This window comes from Brachionichthys hirsutus, chromosome 1, assembly GCF_040956055.1.
Source record: "Brachionichthys hirsutus isolate HB-005 chromosome 1, CSIRO-AGI_Bhir_v1, whole genome shotgun sequence".
In the NCBI taxonomy this organism is placed as follows: Eukaryota; Metazoa; Chordata; class Actinopteri; order Lophiiformes; family Brachionichthyidae; genus Brachionichthys; species Brachionichthys hirsutus.
The window spans coordinates 9,505,553-9,523,880 of record NC_090897.1 but is presented as its reverse complement, the minus strand read 5'-3'; the positions used below and the strand labels follow the sequence as shown (position 1 = coordinate 9,523,880).

Genomic DNA, 18,328 nt, shown 5'->3' with positions numbered 1-18,328 from the left:
CATCATCATCATCACTGAACTCATCCTCTACACGCTGCTCACTGTGGAACAGCCCTGAGGATGAGGAGGAGCAGCAGCTCCGAGTCTGACGCTGCTCTCCCAGCTGCCCTGCAGACCCCGACTCTCGGTCCAGTTCAGGGATTTGACTCGGGATTAGAGTCAAAGCTTCATCCGACCAGGAAGAGGACTCGCAGCGCTGGCTGGAACGGACTCTGTGGAAAACCTCCAGCAGACGCTGACGGTGAAATATTCTCACAGAAGGTGAGAGCGTCACGACGGAACCGCGTCGCTGTCGAAACTTTGGAGCAAACACGGGAAGAACTAGAGGAGTGGCGTCGATCGATCAGGATCAATGATTCTTTATTGAGCTGCCATTTTGCAGGGTCACATGTTGCTGGTCTGATGACGAGCTATTAACGGCAGCTTCATGTTGGGGGGGGGGGGGCCTGCAGACATTTACTAATGCAGATCTAATGGGGATGAGAGAACAGTCGGCCGTCCTGTCAATAATCAATAAGTCACAATGAGAAGCAGGAGGAATACGCACGCACACACACACACACACACACACACACACACACACTACTTCCTAACAAGTCTTGGTGATTATGTAACGCGTGCGATCCTGTTTAGTCGGCGGAAAGCGGTGTGGATTTTGGGACTGAAGTGTGTATTAACAGGTGCTTGAGGTGGTGCAGCAGTTAGTGCGATGCTAACGCTCTTTTCCGTTCCTCCCAGTGCTCGGAGCTGCAGTGCTACATCCGGCCTCTGTCGTCCATCCTGCGGGGTCTGAGGTCAGGCAGGTACTCTGAACGTAAGTGTCTCGATCCGGCCTTCAGTCTTCTGTTAATGGTGGATCGCCCTGCTGGGGGTGAACCGGTGATGTCACTGCTGGGGGTGAACCGGTGATGTCACTGCTGGGGCGATGTCAACGCTTGGGTCCAATGTTTGGATTAGAATTATATTGAATCCAGACATTTGTATTCTACAGAGAATGAATCCCATTTAAATGTTAAGACAGTTAAACAAAAGAATGGGGGCAGAATTCATCATCTTCGTTTCTTTCCATGTGTAAGACAGGCAGCTATACTGCAATACTGCAATACTGAGCTTTGTCTGGGTATCAAATCCTCTCCTCTAATGCTCACAGCAGATTTCTCTCTTCATGTCCTCCCGCAGGTCTCAGCAGTTTTCAGGAGAGCGTCGCGATGGACCGAATCCAGAGAATAATGGGCGTCCTTCAGAATCCAAGCGTGAGGTGAGAAGCTGTTTCTGCACGCTGCAATAAGAAACTCCACGTCCACCGATTAATCTCCACCTCAGATCCGTGTGCCTCTGCAAACAGGAGGACATCAACACTTAATCAGAATGAGCTGCAGGTCTATCCGCTCCCTCATTGGCCACGTGTGTGTGCGTGTGTGTGTGTGTGTGTGTGTGTTTGTGTCCATACACGTGATGTGATACCGTGTGCTCAGATAGCATCACACTTACAGAATGCAGATTATCTCTGTTACTGAAGAATGTAACTGTTTTATCTCAGATATACATTGAACAGGAACAACTTACCTTCTTTGTGGCTTATTAAGACGCACATCGCGTAGAAACAATTGACTGTATTTTGTGGTGTGTATTTAGAATGGTGTTTAACTCTTACCGTACAGCAGAGGACACGTTAACACGGTTGAAGGCTGCCGCATTAAAGTTAAACAGGTTTCCCACTGCTAGAAATAAATGTCACAGGAAGTTCTAAACCTATAAAGGGAATTGTTCTGCTCCGGTCACGCTGGAGGCCATTTAAATATGTGGGCACTTTGGTTCTGTTCTTCTCTCCCCTAGTGGACGCTTCCTCAGCATTATTCTGACAATAGAGCAAATGCTTCAGAGCTGGTTCCCTCGTATCAAACCATCCCCGACCCAAACGCGCGCCGGCACGCCGGTCGAGAAGCGCAAGGTAAAAGCCACGCCCATCCACTTCATGCTCTGACAAGAATGTTTTATAGACGAGCACTAGAATGAGTAACGGGAAGGTGAAATGAAAACCGGAGGTGGATATCGTCTGTCCCAAGTTGCTGAAAGACAACAGGCGTGACAAAACAGGAACGTTCTCTCTGCAGCAGCGTCACAGCAGTGCCTCCCCCCCTCCGTCCTCTCTGGTGTGGCCCTGCTCCTCGGATGTGGAGATGCTCGCCTCCACCCACCTGAAATGGCTTCACACGTCTCCCATCTGCTCCCCGAGAACTCCTGAACCGTCACTGAGCCGGTGTGCCCCGTTCTCCCCCCCTCTAGCGGTGACCCAGGACAACGCCGTCTCTTCCAGCACTGACCTACGCACGAGGCCTCTGTGGCCCCTCGGTGCCGGTGCCGGTCTAATCCAGGGGCCGCCGGCCTCCAACATCAGTTCACCGTGCCTGGAAAGACTCTTGCAAGCGAAGGAGAGCATCGTCGCTCCCGGGATCAAAGGAGGTGGAGACGACCGGGACAGAGGCCACTTCATGTGCTGATCTGTGAGACGCTCTTCTAGCATTCGGGCGGCTTCCTGAAGATACAGAAAGGCCTTCAGAAATGCAAAAGTCAAAGTCTCCGGTATGCGCGGGCGTGTGGCTCCTGAGGACAGTAGAGCGGGATGGATTTTCACCGGTTTACAACGCGACGCTGAAGGAATCATGACTGTTTAGGCATTATTTAAATGATCTAAAGCATATTTTAAGTGCAAACTGCAAGTCCCAGTTTTCTTCAGCCGTTTAGGAGACTGCTGCGAAGCTCCAGAGAAGTTTGTCGACGGAGAAGAGTGACTAAATGCTGAGTGAATCGTTCCTTTAGACTCCGGCTCTCAGATTTTAAGCTTAAACACGTTTTCCTTCATGGACAGATTTTTTACGTTTTATTTACTTGCTCATGAAAGAGGATCCTTGTGATATTTTGTACTTCTGAAATAAATTGTGTTTTTAAATATTCTCTTTTCAGTTTTTAAAAAGCAAACTTCAGACAGACATCAATTATGCATCATTTATTCGTTTTTTTTATGCTTTGGGAAACTGCAAAGGCAATGAAAACAATAAATATGGATATAATGCAAAACATTCTCCAATGAAGCATTTTACACAATGTACAATATTCCCTCCCCCACCTCCTTGAATATTTTATACACATTCCAAACTAAATACCTCCACGCAGAAACCCTGACTCTGGGGTGTTGCAGAACGAAAAACCAAAGCACTGAGTGAACTTTTCGTGTGTATTTGTGTCGTTAAAAACTGATAATAAACCACATGGAGAAAATAAATCTGCCATTTGAAAGTAGATAAAAATGGGGCTTAAAACACGGTTTCTCTGCTCGGGATTCCCAACTGGTGCAGTGATGAAGAAACGTGTGTGTGAGCAGCGGCTCCTGGCATTCAATAATGTGTGTGGCACTGCCTGCATCAGTAGTCGGTGTCGGAGCCCTCGGCATTGTCGACGTTGCGGGAGAGCATGTAGTTGTCCATATCGATGGAGCGGCAGTTGTTGATGGCGTAGCGCAGTCGCTCGGCCATGACGGCCTGGCTGGAGTACGGAGGCAGGCGGAGCTGGAAGAAGCAGGTCTGCGAGGTGGGGAGGCTGTCGTACGGCTGCGGAGATAAAACAAAGGCCTTCACTTCATAACTGACCTCTCACTGACCCTTGCAGACATGACCCAGCAGTAATTTCAGTTAGATTGTGTTTTCATCTTATTACTACTCTGTCTTTTGCCCTCGGTAGCATTAAGGCAGCATTAAACGCACATCTTTCTGTTCTGATAATTTGATGTTCTCTTTTCATAGCATTCGCTTTCTTGTCTCAAAACAGAGCGGCAACTCAACCTGACAGGGTAAAGAGGCGGCTGACAGAGGCTGGTGCTGAATGAGTTAAGCATTTTAAAAAGGAAAATATCCCATAACGTGCAATAAAGTGGAATCTTTATACACTTCGACAGCGTCCTTATCCAACACTCACCCTGTCCACCTTCATGATCTGAAACCTCTGTGAGATGTCAGCCGTGTTGGCAGGCAGTCTGGAGCGTCCGGAGACGAAGCGCATGAAGAGGACTCGCTCCTCGTTGGAGAACTCGTCCAGAGTCTGCCAGAACCACTGGACCAACGCGTGCTGCTCGTCCACCTCCCTGTAACGCACCACCTTCTTCAGCACATCGCAGCAGATCTCCGGCATGCCGCACACCATCTGCTCCAGCTGCTTGGCGGTCAACAGGGAAAGCAGCGGCACAGGAACGATCCATGACATGCCCTCGCGGACCGCCGCCACCTGAGAGAAGGGACAGGAGGAGGGGCTTAAACCTCTATATTCTGTTCACTGCAAAAACCTCAAGGACCAAATCCACTTTGTTAGGAGAAAAAAATGAAACTATAATAACAACAAATCTGAATCTGATCTGGAATAATACTTTAGAACTCTGTTGGAACGGTTCCAGCCGGAAGCTCTCACACAGCAGAAATCTTTCGGGTACCTGTCGGTCAATTTCATGCAGCCGGTACTCGATAGCTCGCTCCACATATTCCTTCCTGTTGGAGTAAGTCAGAGGGATGCTGTTTCCTCCAGGGATGATGGGCACCATCTTGCCGTCTGCACTCTGCCCAACAAAGGAATCCAGAGGAATCATCTAGAAAATAAAACAGGGAACACTCAGGTGTTTATTAAACTGGTGAAAATTACCTGCATTACTTTTATTCTTAAGACTCCTCTCATTATTATTATATATTTTTTATTAAAGGCATTTTGTGGATTTTGGACCATAAGTAAGAAATAATAATTTTAGCTAAAATATTTCAATGCTGCACTCAACAAAGTGATGCAGAATCAGCCGTGAGGCCTCCAGACACTATCCAGAGGTCAGGGGACCTGGTTTTGCAGAGAAGATGCTGGAAGGATTATTGATCTTCAGACACGTCGCATGAGGAACTGGAAAATGCTGCTTGTAAGAAAGGTGTCGAGAATGGAATGCTTAGCCTGTCATCTCTGGTGCCCAATCCCAGATGAATGAAGATGGATGGATGGCTACTGATCAGCAGATATGATACAGATACAACTAGCAAGTATTTAATGATTCATCCAATCGGCACTTTACTGGTAAAGTGCTATTTAGCTTTCTCCCTCTATTGTTAGAGAAAGATGGTCAAAGAAACAGGAGGATTTCCCTTCATCTCATTAGTAGCCGTTTTGTTATGCAGTGTTTTGATTCCAAAGATTTATACTAAATGATTTATCATTTATCATTATTTATCATTTATCATTATATTATTTATCATTAATTTATTCTCTGGCCTGGCGAGCACCAGGAAAAGATAATGACAGTAAGAACAGGAAAACGAAAACAAGGAGATTCTCTCTCCCTCCGGTCATGCCAGGACAGCAGATGCAGCTCCTTCCTCTCTCCCCCCCTCTGGCCTTGGTTTTGCTGTAGCTCCAACCCCCCCCTCTCCGGGCCCAAGTCTCCGGCAGGCAGGATATCACAGTGGCCCTGACATTCCTGCAGGCTGGAGGCTTTACAGTAGAGGGGGTGTGTGAGCTTGTTCGGACAGAAGGGGGGGGCTTTTGGGACGCGTTAGCTTTCTAGCAGTCCAGCCAGCCAGTCTGTGGGTTGGGGTTGGGGTGTGGTGGGAGCGCTTCAGCAATGCGAGAGGAACACCGCGTACCAAAGGAGCAGCGGTCAGCGCAGTCTGAGCTGAACACAGTGCTTAAAACTGGTCACAGCAACATTTCTGTCTCCTGGAGTCTGGAAAGTGAACATGGCTAACGCTCAGTTTTGTTTCTGATAGAATTCACTTCCTATGAAGCCCATGACGATCACTGCTGGTTCCTGTTAGCCATACTGGGTGAGGCAGAGTTTGTTCTGGTTCGGTCACTATGGGAATAAAAACAGGCTCGTGAAGCTTGAGCTGGCTGCCTATTATCTTTCACCAAGTGCTCATGTGATTCTGATAAATCAAATATTCACACGGCTGAGGAGACGTAAGCACGGTGGCACCGTTGTCCTAACAATAATTACTGCTCCTGTGGGATTTAGGTTTGTGATGTGTAACCTGAGATTAAGATTAAACAGTGCTGGAGCGGTGATTTGGATATGGAGCTGCTCTGGGTGACTTATTTTCTGCTGAGCTCTCAAAGATGTGTTTTGACACATTAAATTATATGAGCGATAAGTTTGAGTCTATTGAAATGTACCAACTAAATCCCACCTCTGTGTGCAGGGATGATATTTTACTGTGGATTTACTGATAAGACGAGATATTTTTAGTTTTCAGCTTGAGATATTTCACATTATTCGCATTTGCGGATAATCCCCTCTTTATATGACATCAACAGAAAGTAACCGGATTACTGAAGCGGATTTATCAGCCATCGGACTAACCCTAACCCAAAACAATCAAACCAAGATCCTTTTACTTGGTTATGATAGTGTGCTGAATTGATAAAGAAAACGGAGTAAAACTCTGCTCTCTGGTGGACAATGTACGTAATGCTGATTGTGTTTCAGTGACGCTGCTCAGACGTGGCATCAGTGTCTGTGCAGGGAAATCCAATCATAGGCGTTTCTGCTGCAGATCAGTGACTTCACACAGATGCAAATAAATGTAGTTCAATTGGACGAACGATGCAGTGCTGTTTAACAACAAGAAAGCAATAACGCACAAAGTAATGAAGTTCTTAAATTGCTGTTGTTCTCAACAGCAATTTCAGAAAGCTTTCAACAACTCGGAAAACTGCGATCTTTAAAGGTTGTCTGAGTATTTATCTTTCTACCTACAGAGAAGTAGTCTACAATCCTGTTGACTAAATGTACAACATTTGACACATTTATCAATAAAATGCTGTCTTTTTTAAAGAAATTGTGAATAAGGTTAAAATGGTCTGAAGGCCAGACTCACCTAAGAATTCACTTTTCACTAATAATAAACATATGAAAAGGCACGATGGAAAATTATTACTATTACTATGTAAGCTGTGTGACTTCTTGGGAGTCTGGGGTTACAGGTTCAGAGGTGAATCTGAAACAGTGTTCACAAACATCTGTGGCTTACCTTGGTAGGCTTTGTAATTTATACATTTAGTAAATTATGACACAACCATACCAGCATATTCAATTACACCCTAACCTGTGTTAAAAATCTAATTTCCCACCTCATGGAAATTATCCTCAGTGATGCCGCTGTCTTCAATGTGAAGAATGCTTTTGAGCGTCTGCACATACAGGAGGTCCACCTCCTCCAGATCCTCCAGGAGCAGGGGGATGCAGCAGAGCTGCTTCCACACCAGCGGCGCCAGGTGCAGGTCCAGGGGCTTCTTGGTGCGGATGGCTACACCCATCAGAATGCCCAGGAACTTGAACTGGAGCATGTTCTCATCCAGACATGCAGAAGGGTTGAAGAGGAACCTGAGCAGATCGGAGGGAACGAACAAACTATTCAGATTAAATTTGTTTCCAAAGGGATGAGTTCCATGTTAATAATCAAAATAGGAGGGGGGCTCAGACTTTATAGATGCCGCTGCTGTCGAGTGGCAACGATATGATATCTCTGCTAAGGCCTGCATTCTTCTTCATGGCTTCCCTCACCTGTCTCTGTTGTAGCCGACCTCAGCCGTGGCGTTCGGGGAGGGAATGAGCAGGTCAATGACCCCCGTCTCCAACTCCTACAGACATGGTTGTAGAATGCATCTTACAGGCAGTAAGAAATCCACCCACCTTCTAGTTCACATAGCCGTATCTAGATCAGATTTAGTATTTGGCACGTCTGTCAGTACCTGACACATTTCGGTGATGGTGTCATCAAAGACCCCCCCGGCATCATCGGCTCCCTCCCCTACTAGTTTGACCTTCCATGCCCTGGAGGGAAGCCGGAGGTCTGAGGCGTTCAGTTTGACAACCTGACGAGCGATTTGCACAAAGATCGGTTTGCACTTTCGTCCTCTGTACATGAAAAGGAAACAAAATGTAAAAAGTCTGTCACGTTTCACAAAACAAGAATACATCTGAACCCTCAGCGTGCCTGTCTATGAATTCTGGGGAACTTCAGAAGTGAATATGCTCCTGAAAAGTGCAATAAAGGCATAATAACACTGAACTGTTACTACTACTACTAATAATAATAATATAATGGGGTGCTGACCTTGTTGAGATCCGTTTGACGGTGATCTGGGGGCCATAGTTCTTGCCTTGCACCATGGTCTTGCCTATGGAGCGCACCATGGGCAGAGTGTAGACTCTCGGGGCCAACAGGGGCCTCAGCTGGCCCTGGACAATCCCCCAGGTACCAGCATTGTAGTGAGACGTACAGCTCTGCAGTTTCAGAATTCAACACAGTGAGTAGATCGTCACATGTTAAAGTCTAAATCTATAGCCCGAGCTTTCATGTGCTAGATCTAAGTAAACTCTCCTAAAAGTGAAGGCTAAGTGCGGATTAGTGCAGACAAGATCCGTCTTTAAGTTTACATTCATGATCTATTCCACTCAGACATCATAACATAACAGACATCTTCTTCTATGGTATTAGAAATATCATTACTTTTTGCAAAACTATTTAATTTAGATTTGAATTGCTGTTTATTCAATCTGAGTCCTGGCTCTTTGAATACCTGATTGTTGGGGCTGAGGTTGAGCAGCCTCCACGAGGAGTACATGAGGTCAGAGAAGTGGTAGAGGAGTCGCAGGCGAGCCCTCACCGCCTCGATGCTGACCTCATTCAGCCCACTGTACTGAGGAGGAATCGCCACAGGAAGACCCAGCTGGAGGGGGACTGACGAGCCTGAGGAGGACAGAGAAAAGTGTTCAATTCAAACAAGTATAATGAATGAGTGTCTGAGTCAGCCGTGCCACGTGGCCAAGAGACACGGTGTAGCATGTTAAGACAACAGAGCGGGTCTAACCTGGTGCTCGAGGCGGGACACAGGGAGCCGTCCACGCAGCGCTGTGGCAGCGTCCAGCAGAGATCTGGTGGATGTGTTTTCCCTGCAGCATCGTCACAATGGTCGGTTCTCTCACATGGTTGGTGTGACCCAGACCCAGCTATTCAACAAAGGTGCACATCATTCTGGTGAGTTCATCTTTATTTACTCCCACGACCAAATTTAGAATGAAGAGTCACATTTGGAAAAACTGAATGTCATGCCGCAGTTTCCGAAATCAAGACTACGCTTGTCACTCTGCAGCTCCTTTCAAAAGATATTATTAAAGAACATTTCCTCACCCAGATTGTAATTGCACTCTGTTTTGTACGTTATGGTTCTCTCTGACCTGTCAGTGTGTGTGTGTGTGTGTGTGTGGGGGGGGGGGGGGGGGGGTTTACCTGCCCCTCTGAGTTGCTGCCCCAGGTGTAAACATCTCCTGTAGAAGAGAGCGCCAAAGTGTGTTCGGCACCAACAGCCACATCCTGGATGTGGATCCCTGAGAGGGCCGGGACCTGCTGAGGCCGGTTGTGGTTCCTGGCCCGGCCTTCTGGGAGGCCAATTAAGCGATCTACAAGATCCATCATCATTATTACCTCTGTTTATTAGTTTATCACCCATTCATACAAACTACAGTGATTGTCAAAAATTAGTTTGGGGGGGGTAGGGGCGATACAAATTAAAACATACATACCTTGACCAAATGTGAATATTCTTCCATCTTTGGTTAAAGCCACAGAAAACTGTGTTCCACAAGCCACTTTATTTATGCTGATTCCACACAGGACATCCACTTTCTAAGAAATTTAAATTTATAAGCAACACTCATTGCATTCACTTAAAGAAATCATCATGTATTAATATCTATGGCCAAAACAGAGTCTACCTGAGGAGAGGACTTTGCTGTGGAATTGCCAAGTCCCAGTTTTCCATAGTCTCCATCACCAAACGCCCAAACCATCATCCCATCAGCAGAGACGACCAAAGTGTGATTCAAACCACAAGCGACCTGATAAAGAAAAACACAATACTGTACTGCGGGAGATGAATCATCTTTCTGCCAAAGAGGGGCAGAATTAGCCAGAATAGGGCAGAAAGAGGAATACTTCTTTTTGCGTTCTTGTTGAAGAATATGCGAACAATCACAGCGGTGCTTTTTTTCCCAGTGCATCACCACGGAAGAAAAGACGCTCTAAAATTATCCCACCTGTCCGATTTGACATCCCTCCAGAGCGGTGACCTTCTCTGGCAGCTTCTTGTTCGAGGTGTTTCCCAAACCTAGTCTGCCGTAATCCCCGTTACCAAATGTGAAAAGCTTTCCATCGGCTGTCACCACTGAAGAGTGCTTGAAGCCACAGGACATCTGAGGGACAAGTGTTGGAAGACAAGAAAGGGATGCGACTAAACACAAGAAGAGCTGTTGGAAACTGCCGAGTAGAGATCACCGACCTGCACCACCTCCTCTCCTTGCAGTGCTTCGATCTGTCTCGGCCGGCGCTGACGGTCGCTGTTTCCGTGGCCCAGTTTACCGTAGTCCCCGTCACCCCAGCTGAATACCTCGCCGCTCTCCGTCAGCGCCATGGAGTGACCATCGCTGCCACACGATGTCACCAGCTGAGTCACAACAAAGCCTGAGGAAGAAAGGCACAATAATAATCCGGTTGAAAGTGCCACTTTCCAGTTATTTTTTATTTCAGGGAGGCTTCTTGATGCATCAAATACATCGATGAAATCAACGAGGATGATAAAACAACTCAAAGGCCTAAGATAAGATGCTATCAAACCCTGGCTCTGAAGCATGGATACAAAGGTCTGAGCGGCACCTTGAAGAGCTGAGATAATGGTGAGAACATGCAAGTCGTCAGAGTTGCCCTGCCCCAGACGGCCATAGCTGCCCTCCCCGCAGGCCAGCACTGTCCCGTTGGGCTGGATCACAAAGGTGCAGTTCTGGCCACACACCACCTGAAGGAGAGCAGGCAGTTAAGAAAAGAATAAGAAACGATGTAGGGAGAGAACAAGGAGAGAACAAATAGTTCGTTTTTTTAATGACATGAGAGACAACAACAGGGATCTGATCATGCATGACAGCAGCTTCATCATATTCAAACTCAAAAATCAATACCATCAAACACTGCAACAAGGATCAGAGCCGTACGGGCTATATTTTTATTCTGCTTTGCAAACTGAGACAAAAGTTCAAACTATTTTTACCAATTTTGAAAAATAGGCGGATTTCTAAAAATGTAATGTATTATTTGAAAATACATCTTTCACAACAAACGCCGCCTTCAAAATGAGCCCAAGTTTAATAAAATGTTATGAGATTAAAGACAGCAGGACGGTGTTTTGTGGATGCAGCTGACACGACTAAGTGTACCTGTTGTGCCTGAGCGAAGGACGGGGCAGTGGTTGGAACCAAGATGTTTCTACCAGCCTCTGACAGCTGCCCATGTCGCCCAGCACCCCATAAAAACACGTCACACTTTCCTCCGAGGTGCCAGTCCTGCAAACAACAAACAGACAGATAAATATATATATATATAAATAAGACTAAAGACCAACAGAATGAACATAAAACATTTTTTACAGCTAATCCCAAATACCTCAGGTTTAGACGTGGCCCAGGACATGATCTGTTCATCTATGACAGACCCCCATTTACTGTTGTCCTGGAAAACAAGATAAAACAGGTGTTAATGACACAGTGAATGACAGTTCCCACAGTTACAGCAGCATCTGCCTCCTCACCATGAGCAGAGCCATTTCGTCTTTAGGTACAGGCTCCAGGTCAGGAACACAGAATGACGGTGGGAAGGTGACGCCCCGAGCAAGGGCCTCCGCTGCCTTGACTGTTGTAGAGTAGCAGTCTAACCAGGCCCATTCGCTGGCGCACCAGGCGGCGGTGCCAGTCTCTGGTGGTCGGTGACGGAGGGGAGGCGGCACAGGTGGGCGACACAGGAGCTGGTCCAGGTGGAGACCCACAGCCAGGGAGGAGAGGCACTGCATGTAGGGGCTGTGTACGAGCTGCTCCCCACAAACCACATGTGGCTGCAAAACAGGATGGAGAGAAAACATGAGCGTTTTGTCACTCTCGACTTTATAATAATATAAAACTTTATATTAGAATCAGAATTTTTCTAGAGAACCTCTGGAAATTGAGGTTCTCTGGACTCAACACAGAACAAAACGGGTGCACTGCAAATTTTAAAGGGTTCACCCTTTCCACATGTGCAAATCTTCTGTTCCATAGTATCGTAAACATACATACACATTCTTGTTAGCAGTAATACTGAGTTCAAAAAGCTAGCTGCCTCTTAAATTTTAAATTGTGTCACAAAAGAAAATTCTAAATTTGTAGAAACCTGGTTGAAAACTAAATAAAACTTATGAAAACACATTTACATTACATCAAATTTCCCACAAGTCCAGTCAAGATCTAAGCGGTTTTAGCCATTTACATGTTAGTAATTGAAAGAAGGGAACGTGCTGGACGTCCTTGTACCTTCTCATAGGCATACTGCTCCTGCAGCATGACAGGCAGTCTCTCCAGGAAGGCCCTCATGCAGGGCGCCATGTTGAGGCCGACCACACCCTGCTTCTTCAGAGCTGTGCGGCACGTGGCCAGCACATGGTTGGACATCATGAACTCTTTAGAGCAGTTCACAACCAGCACATCCTGGAAAAGAAGCAGACCAGAAAGTAAATAAATATTAATTTACTTCCAGAAACATGGAAAAACAAAATTCATCTACCGGTAAACTATTTTTTTTTTTTTTTACCTTTGACCTGTTGGAGCAAAAAGCAACACCCACATCTGGGATCCAGACTATATTCTGGATTGAACCTGAACCAGCTACGACAGTCTGAAGCACGGACCCGTCCTGTCACAAACACACAGTATAAACCCAGTAGGAACTACAGCTGCCAGTTAGATGGGCGCAATGAATCTGTACTGGTTTCCTTGTGTGGGCGTTTTGCCTCCCATTATATGTTTGTGTATTTCTTACCCTTAGGGACCAGATGTTCACTAGGCCTCCCACTCCTCCAGACGCGAGAGCCAGACCATCAGGGCTGAAGGCCAGCGTTCTTACTGGTGTGACGTGGCCCTTCAGCTGGAAAACACACACCGCTCCATCTCCTGACCAATGGGAAGACTACAACACAATGGCACCATGTGAATGATTGCTGAAATACACTTAATGATGGTCGAAAACATTTACCAGGACTAGAGAATACACAGTATAATAAACTGGCCAGAATCTTCAGCGTAAATATTTAGGGGAAGTCTCTTTTCTGGAGCTTCACACCAGAATAATGCACACTCCTCCAGCTGAGGAAGAGGAGGTGAATAAATAACAACTGAATTCAGATTCAGACAAATGCTTTTTGAGAGCTAGGCATGACTCAACAATCCATTAGATCCAGGTCCTTGTTTGAATCCTGACTTTTGTTTTTGTAAAAGATTCTTTAGGACCGGATCCGATACATCATTTGGTCTTCTAGCGTGAATACAGACAATACTTGTACAAAAACAACACAATGACACATCGACAAAATCCAGCACACATCACGTCTGATCTGAATCCAAATTTATTTTCTCCTGTAAAGCACTTTGAGTTGCACTCGTTATGTGTTAATGGGACGGTCTGAATTTTGTTTATTATTTTTCTAATCAGGTGCCAAGTTAGAGTAATTATTTAAAGTATATCTGGTACCATGAATTTAGGTTTTACTTCATTCTCCCACCATCCCTCCGAGTCAGAAAAAGAAGATTCCGGGAAGCTTGTGATGTCTTGAGGAACCGTCCAGACGGAGACCAGGCCATTCTGGCAGCATCTGAAAAACAGAGTGATATATGCCAACCTGGAAATAGTCTTTAACGGGAATGAAATGGAAGAAAACCATTTTGTTGAGACTGAAGATGTTTCATAAATTAATATGTTCAGCTTATAATTGAACCTACATGGCCAGCATGTTGAGGGGCTTTGGTTCCCGTCCACGCAGGCTGCACCAGGCTACGCCATTTACCAGGGCTGGGTGTCGCAGACTCTGCAGGCAGCGCCAACCAGAGCCAGAGCCAGAGTCTGGGTGAGAGTTTGGGCTAGCCCACAGCTTCACCGTCTCCTCTTTGGCACAGGTCAGCAAAATATGACCAGTAGGACTCCATTTCATACTGGTGATTAAGTCCTGTAAAAAGCAGAGACGTTCAGTTTAGAGGATCAAAACAACCCATTCATTTGTTTCTCATTTGTTTACCTTGTGTGCATCAATGACAACAATGGCTCCTTTTTCTAAAGGCTCTTTGGATCCTATCAGTAGCTTTCCATCTGCATAGCCCACAGCAAAAGGCTTGTCTTCACTGTACCAAGCTATGTGCATCACTGCCACTGTCGTGCGGGAAAGCAAAGAATCGTAAACAACAATCTGGCTTAAAGTGTGTTATTTAGATGTCTGTCATCATACCATCCTTCCTGTAGCAGTGTTCCAGCTCGGTGCGGTGGATGCTGGCGGTGTCCAGCACCTCAATGAGACCCAGAGAGCCATCCATTCGACCCACTAGCAGCAAGTCCTTAGGTTCTCCATACCACAGAGACTCTGCCTCCTCTTTAGGCCAAGCCAACGCCGACACCCAGTGAGGTTGAACATCCAAAAGCCCCTTACCTCCTAAAAGATGATGTCATATATATATATATATATATATGGAGGTTCAAATTATGAGATGAGCATTTTTGACAATTTATAGAGAAAGCAATTGATCATTAAATTAGTATTTAGACTAATGACAGAATTTCCAATGAGTCAAAATTATGCACTACAGTTAGGGCACAGTTATATTTCAACAGCGGAAGAGAAAACGTGCTAATGAAAGCTAATAGGACTGTGACTGTAGACTTCCATTCGCGAGGCGACTGAATGTGGCCAAGGACAGATGGTGCATACTGCAGGGTGTGCGGTGAGAGACAGGAGACGACTCGATTACAAGGACTCTCAAGGCAAATGCATAGTTAATGAGAGCCATAAAATCTTAATACTCTCTCATTCATATTCTGTGGACCTCACACACCAGTGAAGTATGTTTGGCAATAATTTATCATGAAATAGAATTTCAAAAACACTTAAATTCAAAATTATCTGACTGTAAGGTAAAATATAAAAAGAAAGCAGTGAAGATTGAAAGAAATTCCTCATTACCATTAACTTGCCAGATGTTGACCATCTTCTCCATGGCAGAAGCCAAATATTTTCCGGTCACACTCCACCCAAGAGGAGACGGGCAAGGATCACCGGGAGATCCCATACCTGACACGCCCTCCTCTGGCAAACCAATGCTGATAAGTGAGAAAGAAAGCGATGACAATTACCACCAAGACCAAAATGTCCAGATCCCATGCACGTTAGTATCAAGAGAACAGAGCCCAAGACATTTCTACAGAGACAGAAATGCGCTTTATTTAGCTTGTCTTGCTATCCTTCACTGGAAGTACCGGTACACGGAGGAGGCCTTGATTGATACGGGCCGAAGATGGATCTTGAGACGTTTAAGACTTTTATTCAAGCGAAGAAGGTGCTTCAATGATCAAGAAAGCCAAATGTTTTGAGAAGTGTCTTATTTCATCTTTTTCCTCTGAAGTAATATCCCAGTAATTACCAGTGTGGATTGTTATTTTAAGAGAAACCCTATTATATTAGCTTCGTCTGATCATTTTTAAATGAAAAATAAAATCTGATGAATCATGAAAGCAATCCACCAGAACCTCACTCCTCTGTACCATTTGTATTTATCTTAACGTCTTACTCCTTGTTAAAGATGCAGGTCTGCTGAAGGGTGTACTGGCTCTTGGTTACATTCCACATCCTGACCGTCCCATCATTTCCACTGGTAGCCAGCAGGCCTTTCTTGCAGCACCAACCACATGTGTTAACCTGAGGCAAACAGAGAAGGACTTCAATGCCTAAAAAATGTGCGTTATGGGAACACAGTCCTGATCCCGCATTGACTTACTCTGCCCTGGTGAGCCTCTAGTTTGATGAAGGAGCACTTTCTCAGGTCCCCTGCCATGTCGGCAAAGGTCTGTGGCATGCTCTGGTTGTTATCACGGTCATGGGCAGCCAGCGTATGGACCAGTTGCTGTGCAGCCCACTGCCGATGCTGTGAGGACAGCCTGGAGGACAGGCAGCAGGCTGCAAGAGCATTGGCCAGCTCAAGAGGCCCTACAGCGGAGGGAATACGGAAAGGATGGACATATAAATACGCAATTAGACCTGCTCAAAACAGAAGAAGAGGTGACAAGGTTCCCCCGTGAGTGTAACAAAGGACCACGAATAAAAAAGGCAAAACGACAAAACTGATAAAAGCAAACAGACCAAATAATACAGAAAAACCCACATAAAGTGATACTACTGAGCAGAAATAAAAAAGACCCAAGCTGTGCGCATGCTTACAGATTACATTACATGAAGTATGAAGAACCAAAAAACAACAACACACAAATAAGAATACATTCAAGTAATCATTGTCAGATATCCTCATGCCTTAAGGACGGGGAAGTCATAAAGTAATTCATACATGCAAATTTCATAGATGAAAAACACTATCGAACAAAATACAGAAATCTTTCTGGTGTTTAACATGAAATGACCAAAACAAAATCTCAGGTAACCCAAGTATACAACTCATTGGATTTTTCCAAGTGAAAGTATGCTACATGATGCATCTTTACTCTCGAGCCTTTTGGGGATAACAGCAGTACATTGATCTAAGTCTACAAACCTCTTTTCTCCATGTCTGCCTTGTCATAAGCAGGTCTGAGTCTGGCCCCTTTATCTGCCAGCAGGGCCACCAGGGCCTGCGTGACGACAAAGTTTGGCGAGGTGATGAGCTTGTTCTCCTCAGCCATTCCGCGTAGGAAGCTGGGCAGGAACTTTCTCTGGATTGGATCGTCCACTGTCGTCAGATTCATGCCGGTTGCCGCAGAGATCAAGTTCTGAGAAGGTAAAATTCATTTCCACATTATGAGTTGCAGCTTTAAAGAAACAGATAAGAAAAGGATGCAGCTTAGTAATTCATTAGTACACAAAGTTTACTTGTCGTTTTATGTAAATAAAGTCTTTTGTATTCACACCTGAGTGCAGAGCTGCACCAGAAGCTTGGCAGCATTGGGACTGTTGGAGGCCAAGCAGCCCACAGCGGTGCTCAGGTATGCCAGACAGGAGATGGGCTTGCTCGCCTTGGCGGCTCCTCGAGGCCTTTCAGCATGCCCAGAGACTGCAGTTGGACTGGTGGAAAGTCCGGCACGGCCTGCTGCTGCCAGGCACATCAGTCGGACCAGAGTCCTGATTTCAGTCAAACCAAGAGACTCCAGACCTGCAGCGAGGCTGCAGCTAGAGCCACTGTGTTAGAGGGAGGGGAGATCACGCGTTACATTAACAAAGCTGCTTCAGAGAAACTGCTTTATACAAAATGCAGTTTATCTTGACTAGGAGCATAAGGTGTTGAACTCCAGCTGAACTACGCTGGTAACATAGCTACTGATTTGTACAAATTTGTTTGAGTGTAAAAGTTAGAAGTAAATGTAATCAAAATGTTTTAGAGATATAATTTATATTTTAATAATCCTTTTGTCAAACCGAGAGAGCTTAAAATCACTCACAACGTCCAGTTGACTTCACTCATGAACTGGATGACCAAAAATATTCACAGGCACTTACTATGCATTACTTAACACTCCAGAATTCAAAATTATCCGACTGCTACAGGCCTATATCTCCCCCTCAAGCAATATTATCAAAATCCAAATAAATATCCACCTTTATTGTACATGGCACAAAATACTTAACTTCAAAGTTACTTTTTAAATCTAATGGAGCCTTTATAATACACAGAAAGCGATGGAGAGAACATCAGTCATAGTTCGCTACCTGACAGACAGCAGGGACAGGGCTCTCATCACCATGGTCCTGGCCAGCATCACCTGGGCAGCAGCTGTCACCCTCCTCAGAGCCATCACCCGGTCATGAGGGTTCTGGAGCGCCGCTGCCTGCTCGCCGAGGGTCACCCTTCCTGATGAGCTCTTATCCACAGACGTCTGACAGCCTGATTACAAACATGCACACTTAAGTACTTGTACTACAGAACAAAGCCTTGTTTGGTTCAAGATGGTCCAACACACCTATCTGCAGCAGAGTCTCTTCCATACTATTGGCGGCTGTCACCATGGCAACAGAGGCTCCCAGTGGGTCACTGTCAGCAAACTGGACAGCCTCTGGGACAATCCTGCACTCACTGAGACCCAATGGTCCAGCCAAAAGCTCAAACTCCTCCTCTCCCGTCAGCTTTTCATCTTCATCTACGTCCAGCATGTCCCAGTCCTCTGCAGAGAGATGGACAAGCACAAGCGAGTGGAATTAAAGACAA

The 18,328-nt window shown here is 45.7% G+C and overlaps 2 protein-coding genes across 2 annotated transcripts in view; one reads left to right on the top strand and one right to left on the bottom strand.

Annotated features, from left to right (window-relative positions):
* The first annotated feature begins 673 nt into the window (after window positions 1–673).
* LOC137898083 (circadian-associated transcriptional repressor-like) lies at window positions 674–2,918 on the top strand. The gene is made up of 4 exons (XM_068742082.1): window positions 674–814; window positions 1,180–1,258; window positions 1,837–1,951; window positions 2,118–2,918. The coding sequence occupies exons 2-4, from the start codon at window positions 1,209–1,211 to the stop codon at window positions 2,499–2,501; spliced, it is 549 nt and encodes a 182-aa protein (XP_068598183.1). The 5' UTR covers window positions 674–814; window positions 1,180–1,208; the 3' UTR covers window positions 2,502–2,918.
* Window positions 2,919–2,992: 74 nt separating this feature from the next.
* herc1 (HECT and RLD domain containing E3 ubiquitin protein ligase family member 1) overlaps window positions 2,993–18,328 on the bottom strand; it is a 44,608-nt gene continuing 29,272 nt past the window's right edge. Inside the window, exons 48-79 of the mRNA XM_068741845.1 lie at window positions 18,084–18,284; window positions 17,833–18,007; window positions 17,037–17,304; window positions 16,685–16,898; window positions 15,917–16,176; window positions 15,710–15,837; window positions 15,106–15,242; window positions 14,377–14,577; window positions 14,170–14,300; window positions 13,877–14,100; window positions 13,629–13,749; window positions 12,921–13,067; window positions 12,693–12,794; window positions 12,416–12,589; window positions 11,662–11,961; window positions 11,517–11,582; window positions 11,291–11,416; window positions 10,737–10,875; window positions 10,363–10,544; window positions 10,121–10,276; window positions 9,800–9,922; window positions 9,608–9,710; window positions 9,315–9,484; window positions 8,896–9,034; window positions 8,605–8,774; window positions 8,139–8,308; window positions 7,774–7,939; window positions 7,586–7,662; window positions 7,153–7,405; window positions 4,481–4,633; window positions 3,973–4,278; window positions 2,993–3,608 (exon numbers count right to left, since the gene is read on the bottom strand). Coding sequence (XP_068597946.1) covers window positions 3,423–3,608; window positions 3,973–4,278; window positions 4,481–4,633; window positions 7,153–7,405; window positions 7,586–7,662; window positions 7,774–7,939; window positions 8,139–8,308; window positions 8,605–8,774; window positions 8,896–9,034; window positions 9,315–9,484; window positions 9,608–9,710; window positions 9,800–9,922; window positions 10,121–10,276; window positions 10,363–10,544; window positions 10,737–10,875; window positions 11,291–11,416; window positions 11,517–11,582; window positions 11,662–11,961; window positions 12,416–12,589; window positions 12,693–12,794; window positions 12,921–13,067; window positions 13,629–13,749; window positions 13,877–14,100; window positions 14,170–14,300; window positions 14,377–14,577; window positions 15,106–15,242; window positions 15,710–15,837; window positions 15,917–16,176; window positions 16,685–16,898; window positions 17,037–17,304; window positions 17,833–18,007; window positions 18,084–18,284 — 5,468 coding nt within the window. The 3' untranslated portion in view covers window positions 2,993–3,422. The remainder of the gene's footprint in view (window positions 3,609–3,972; window positions 4,279–4,480; window positions 4,634–7,152; window positions 7,406–7,585; window positions 7,663–7,773; window positions 7,940–8,138; window positions 8,309–8,604; window positions 8,775–8,895; window positions 9,035–9,314; window positions 9,485–9,607; window positions 9,711–9,799; window positions 9,923–10,120; window positions 10,277–10,362; window positions 10,545–10,736; window positions 10,876–11,290; window positions 11,417–11,516; window positions 11,583–11,661; window positions 11,962–12,415; window positions 12,590–12,692; window positions 12,795–12,920; window positions 13,068–13,628; window positions 13,750–13,876; window positions 14,101–14,169; window positions 14,301–14,376; window positions 14,578–15,105; window positions 15,243–15,709; window positions 15,838–15,916; window positions 16,177–16,684; window positions 16,899–17,036; window positions 17,305–17,832; window positions 18,008–18,083; window positions 18,285–18,328) is intronic.